The 6,499-nt window shown below is 42.3% G+C and overlaps 1 protein-coding gene across 2 annotated transcripts in view; it reads left to right on the top strand.

The window, feature by feature from the left end:
- The window catches only part of ebo (ellipsoid body open), an 81,456-nt gene extending 75,169 nt beyond the window's left edge, over positions 1-6,287 (top strand). Inside the window, exons 22-23 of one of the 2 annotated variants that reach the window (XM_070105188.1) lie at positions 914-1,054; positions 6,037-6,287. In XM_070105188.1, the coding sequence (XP_069961289.1) occupies positions 914-1,054; positions 6,037-6,138 (243 nt within the window). In that variant the 3' untranslated portion in view covers positions 6,139-6,287. The remainder of the gene's footprint in view (positions 1-913; positions 1,055-6,036) is intronic. The other variant, XM_070105189.1, reaches the window with a different exon arrangement.
- Positions 6,288-6,499: the final 212 nt, after the last annotated feature.

The following is a 6,499-nucleotide window of genomic DNA, read 5'->3' on the forward strand; positions in this document are numbered from 1 at the left end:
GGAACTTCCCTTTCTAGGTAAAATGGTTATATATACAGTACGTATTGTCATTTGTCATATATTCCAGAGCGTTTCACATGCTGAAGATTTACATTGAGAGGCAGGCAGGCAGGGAGGGAGGTAAGTAGGTAGGAATGGAAGGAGAGAGGGAAGTGTTTACCTGGAGTTTACCTGGAGAGAGTTTCGGGGGTCAACGCCCCCGCGGCCCGGTCTGTGACCAGGCCTCCTTGTGTGGAGAGAGGTTGGGTAGGATATGGTCTTGAACCAGGATTCCTAGTTACTAGTGTCAGTAGTCACTTGTATATCACTGGCAACATGTATTAAAACAGTTACGAGTTTGTTAGTAATGCTATCAGTGTATGATGCTGACAGTGTGTATTATTAGGTATTATTTGACCCACTAACTTTTGTAACCATTGTTGGGATATATACATTGACCTTGGATGAGTTGCACGACCTTAGGCCAGGCTCGTCTGGTGCTTGCCTGGTCAGCCAGGCTTGGCCTAGCACCCACCAGATGGCAGCACCAACCTAGTGGCATGGTACAAAATACACCTACCATCCGACTTACAGCCAAGTTCGGTTCCGAGAAACCGGCCGTAAGTCGAAATGGATGAAAGTCGAACTTTACTACTGAATATCAATAAAACCTTTTTGTAATGACTTTATTGTTTTATTTTGGTATTTCATGTTTTACTTTACTTTTTATGCTGTTAGTACTGTATTTTATACTGTAAGGTTTAGGATAAACACTGTGTGCAACACAAACACTTGTTTATTTCCCAGAAATTTGGCATAAAAAAACACGGTCATAAGTCGAGTAGGTCGTAAGTCAGATGGTAGGTGTATATAAAAGGGACATTTAACATAACTTTGAACTAGACGTTAATCATTGAATTTTTTTACTTGGCAGATCACCATTACAGTATATAATATGGCATCGGTGGATTTCACTACATTTTTTGCAGCGTTTGTGCCCCATTTTCTTCAAAATATGGATGGCCTGGATAATGACCAAAGAACTACATTGAAACAAAACTTTAAAACTGACACGGTAAGTTACCACCCATCCATCCTTCAGAGTACAGGCACTGTACTACCCACTACTACCCAGCCTTCAGAGTACAGGCACTGTACTACCCATCCTTCAGAGTACAGGCACTGTACTACCCATCCTTCAGAGTACAGGCACTGTACTACCCATCCTTCAGAGTACAGGCACTGTACTACCCATCCTTCAGAGTACAGGCACTGTACTACCCATCCTTCAGAGTACAGGCACTATACTACCCATCCTTCAGAGTACAGGCACTATACTACCCATCCTTCAGAGTACAGGCACTGTACTACCCATCCTTCAGAGTACAGGCACTGTACTACCCATCCTTCAGAGTACAGGCACTGTACTACCCATCCTTCAGAGTACAGGCACTGTACTTCCCACCTCCAGAACTGTAACATCCTCACTCATGCTTCAGAGTGAAGGCACCATACTTCCCACCACCACCACCCCCCGTCCATCAGACTGCAGGCACTGTACTACTCACCTCCAGGATTAAGTTCAGCTAATTGGTTTCCCTGAATCCTTTCATAAATGTTACCTTGCTCGCACTCAACGACATGTCAATTCATACAAACCATTTGCCTCCACTCACTTCTACCTAACATGCTCGCACACAACCATATATAGTGGATGTATTTAGATTCAGTATGTGGGAGTAGATAAGTCAGCAGGTAGGCTTACGAAAGATGAGGTGAATCATAGAAAAGATGAGTGGTTTGTCGAGGCATCTATGGCAAGAAAGAAATTCGTCTATGCAGACAAGCAAGGATATGGACAGTACCAGAGTTTAATGGTACCAACACTTTAACCTGTAAACGGTCCAAGCATATACAGTGGACCCCCGCATAACGATGGCATCACATAGCGATTATTCCGCATACCGCTTACTTTAATCGCAAAATTTTTGCCGCGCATACCGATTAAAAACCCGCTCACCGATTTTCGTCCGAGACACGTCCAATGTGCGCCCTCAGCCAGCCTCACATGTGCCGCCCGTGCCATTGTTTACCAGCCAGCCTCCGCGGTAACATCCAAGCATACAATCGGAATATTTCGTATTATTACAGTGTTTTCGGTGCTGTTTCTGGAAAATAAGTGACCATGGGCCCCAAGAAAGCTTCTAGTGCCAACCGTACACCAATAAGGGTGAGAATTCCCATTGAAATGAAGAAAGAGATCATTGATAAGTATGAAAGTGGAGTGCGTATCGCCGACCTAGTCAAGTTGTACAAGAAACCCCAATCAACCATCGCTACTATTGTGGGCACCAGAAAGACAATCAAGGAAGCTGTTCTTGCCAAAGGTTTAACTGTGTTTTCGAAACAAAGATCGCAAGTGATGGAAGATGTTGAGAGACTCTTATTGGTGTGGATAAATGAAAAACAGCTAGCAGGAGATAGCGTCTCTCAAGCGATCATATGTGAAAAGGCTAGGAAGTTGCATGAGGATTTAATTAAAAAAATGCCTGCAACTAGTGATGATGTGAGTGAATTTAAGGCCAGCAAAGGTTGGTTTGAGAGATTTAAGAAGCGTAGTGGCATCCATAGTGTGATAAGGCATGGTGAGGCTGCCAGTTCGGACCACAAAGCGGCTGAAAAATATGTGCAGGAATTCAAGGAGTACATAGACAGTGAAGGACTGAAACCTGAACAAGTGTTTAATTGTGATGAAACAGGCCTGTTCTGGAAGAAAATGCCAAGCAGGACCTACATTACTCAGGAGGAAAAGGCACTCCCAGGACATAAGCCTATGAAAGACAGGCTTACTCTTCTCATGTGTGCCAATGCTACTGGTGATTGCAAAGTGAAGCCTTTATTAGTGTATCACTCTGAAACTCCCAGAGCGTTCAGGCAAAAGAATATCCTCAAGGATAATTTGTGTGTGCTGTGGAGGGCAAACAGTAAGGCATGGGTCACTAGGGAATTTTTCTATAACTGGTTACACCATGCATTTGCCCCCAATGTGAAAGATTACCTAACTGAAAAGAAATTAGAACTTAAGTGCCTCCTGGTGTTAGACAATGCCCCTGGTCATCCTACAGACGTGGCAGAGCGACTTTATGGGGACATGAGCTTCATTAAGGTGAAGTTTTTGCCTCCTAATACCACTCCTCTCCTGCAGCCCATGGACCAGCAGGTTATTTCCAACTTCAAGAAACTGTACACAAAAGCTCTGTTTGAAAGGTGCTTTGTAGTGACCTCAGAAACTCAACTGACTCTAAGAGAGTTTTGGAGAGATCACTTTAATATCCTCAATTGTGTAAACCTTATAGGTAAGGCTTGGGAGGGAGTGACTAAGAAGACCTTGAACTCTGCTTGGAAGAAACTGTGGCCAGAATGTGTAGACAAAAGGGATTTTGAAGGGTTTGAGGCTAACCCTGAGAGGATTATGCCAGTTGAGGAATCCATTGTGGCATTGGGAAAGTCCTTGGGGTTGGAGGTTAGTGGGGAGGATGTGGAAGAGTTGGTGGAGGAGGACAATGAAGAACTAACCACTGATGAGCTGATAGATCAACTTCAAGAGCAAGAGGCCAGACCTGAGAAAACTGGTTCAGAGGAGGGGAGAGAGAAATTGAAGAAGTTGCCTACTACAAAGATTAAGGAAATGTGTGCAAAGTGGCTTGAAGTGCAAACCTTTTTTGATGAAAATCACCCTCACACAGCTATTACAAGCCGTGTTGGCAACCTGTACACTGACAATGTTGTGAAACACTTTAGGCAAGTCATAAAGGAACGAGAGGTACAGGCCACTATGGACAGATATCTTGTGCGAAAGAAGTCCAGTGACTCTGAAGCTGGCCCTAGTGGCATTAAAAGAAGAAGGGAAGTAACCCCAGAAAAGGACTTGCTACCTCAAGTCCTAATGGAAGGGGATTCCCCTTCTAAACAATAACACTCTCTCTCCCCTCCTCCCATCCCATCAATCATCACCAGATCTTCAATAAAAGTAAGTGTCATGTAAGTGTGCATGCCTTTTTCAGTTTGTGTGTATTAAAATTAACATTTCATGTGGTAAAAAATTTTTTTTTTCATACTTTTGGGTGTCTTGCACGGATTAATTTTATTTCCATTATTTCTTATGGGGAAAATTCATTCACATAACGATTATTTCGCATAACAATTACCCCTCTTGCACGGATTAAAATCGTTAACCGGGGGTCCACTGTATATACGTTCACTACCGTACTGCCCCAACTTTTCTGAGAAAAAAAAAATTGTTTTTTTTTAATAGGAAAAAAGAGCATATGGTACCCAGGCATCCCCAATTATTTTAATATGGCGCACAGTGAGTGCTCACACCCATTCTCTCATGTCTAGGTGACTCAGGCTTATCGTGGCAGTGTTAAACATATGACACACAAAACGTATATATACGTTTGGGGCACTAGCGGTAAAAACGTATATATACGTGTGGACCGTTTACGGGTTAAAGAACATAAAGAAGGAGCACTGCTGCAGGTCTACTGGTCCATGCTAGGCAGGTCCAAGTCACCTATTGGCCCATGCTAGGCAGGTCCAAGTTACCTACTGGCCCATGCTGGGCAGGCCCAAATCACCTACTGGCCCATGCTAAGAACACTACATCAGACCCACTGGCCCAAGCTAGGCAGGACCAGCTCACACCCACCAACACCCACTCATGTAACCTTTATTTAAAATTACACAAGGTTTTAGCTTCGATTACATTACTTGGGAGTTTCTGTTCCACTCATCCACAACTCTCTTGCCAAACCACTGCAAGTCCTCTCTTGGTTAGATATTTTTAGCATGTTATTTACATCTTGTTTATTTGCTTGTATGGGTGTGAGGCATGGATTTGAGATCAGTGTGTGGTGTGATTATTGTGAAGGGTATTCAGAGCGTAGAAATTAAAATGTGATGTGGGATTTATTACTAACAAAATGTCAGGTAAATGGACACAGATTCAACTACAGCCTCTCCTCAATTAGCGACGTCCTTGTTTACTGATGCCTCGGACTTATGTCGTGCTCTCTGACCCATATTCATACCTAAATAATGTATATTAGAGCTGATTTCCTCTATTCTGTTTATTTCAATATACAGTACACTACTGTATAAAAATTTAAAAATATATCAGAAATGTTATAAATGGTGCAAAAGTGACATTAAAGCAATGTCATAGATGGTTGACACAAATTCACTATTTATAGTATGGTCCTCACTTAGTGATGTTTAACGACATGGTCTCAGGAATGGAACTCCATCGTTAAGTGATGAGAGTAAGACACATGTGCAACATCTGGGTATCTTTATTGTAGACGTTTCGCCATCCAGTGGCTTTATCAATACAAATTCTAGGACATAACTTGAAGACAGTAGAACTATGTACAGAAGATGAGGTAATCAGTCCCTCAACCTAGGAGTAGGTGCGAACAGCACCATAGTCGTGGAGATTCTGAAGCAGAAGAAAGAATCCTGGCGCTTATATAGTAACGTCAGGTGAAGCAGACGAGGGCAAATTCACTGGTAGGTGGGATTCCCCAGTGGAAGTAGGTCCTTCCCAAAGAGATGGGTTAGTTGTAGTTGCTTCAGAATCTCCACGACTATGGTGCTGTTCGCACCTACTCCTAGGTTGAGGGAATGATTACCTCATCTTCTGTACATAGTTCTACTGTCTTCAAGTTATGTCCTAGAATTTGTATTGATAAAGCCACTGGATGGCGAAACGTCTACAATAAAGATACCCAGATGTTGCACATGTGTCTTACTCTCATCTTGTCGGTATTATATACCATTCGTACACAACATCGTTAAGTGATGTTTAACGACATGGTCTCAGGAATGGAACTCCATCGTTAAGTGAGGAGAGGCTGTAATGTGACATTTTATTATGATAATGCTTCACTCTCCAGGAACTTTGTCAGGCTGTTTCAAAGTTCTTGAAATATCCTAAGTTGAACTACCATAAGTTGATGACGACCCATCTTAACTGTTTTTCTTTCTTCTTTACAGGACCTTCCAACTTTTACACAAAACGTTCAACGGTTCATCAATGATCTGCGATACTACCGCACCTGCAACACTAGTCTACCCCCAGGCACTGTCAAGTTATAGTACTGATAATATTCACCTTGGTTGCCATAGAGATCATTTCAAGACTTGCACTGTTGTTCTGGCTGTTGACATCGTATTTTGTTCCACATAGTGTGATCATTCTAGTTCCACACAATGTGGAACTAATAAACAGTCAGCCAGTGTGCAGAATAAAGCCTTCATTTAGATGTAGAATAAAGTGCATATCATCCCATATTCATTATCTGTCTTGCTCTAAATAGTGCCCCTTAAGGCAGATCTAAAATTTATGTCCTGTGTGAAAAAAAGGCATTTATGTACAGTTTAGGACATTTATTAGAGGACTGAAACATGGTGTTTCCTCTAATAAATGGCCTGAACTGTGGTAGTATAAACTTTGTAA

This window comes from Cherax quadricarinatus, chromosome 97, assembly GCF_038502225.1.
Source record: "Cherax quadricarinatus isolate ZL_2023a chromosome 97, ASM3850222v1, whole genome shotgun sequence".
Lineage (NCBI taxonomy): Eukaryota > Metazoa > Arthropoda > Malacostraca > Decapoda > Parastacidae > Cherax > Cherax quadricarinatus.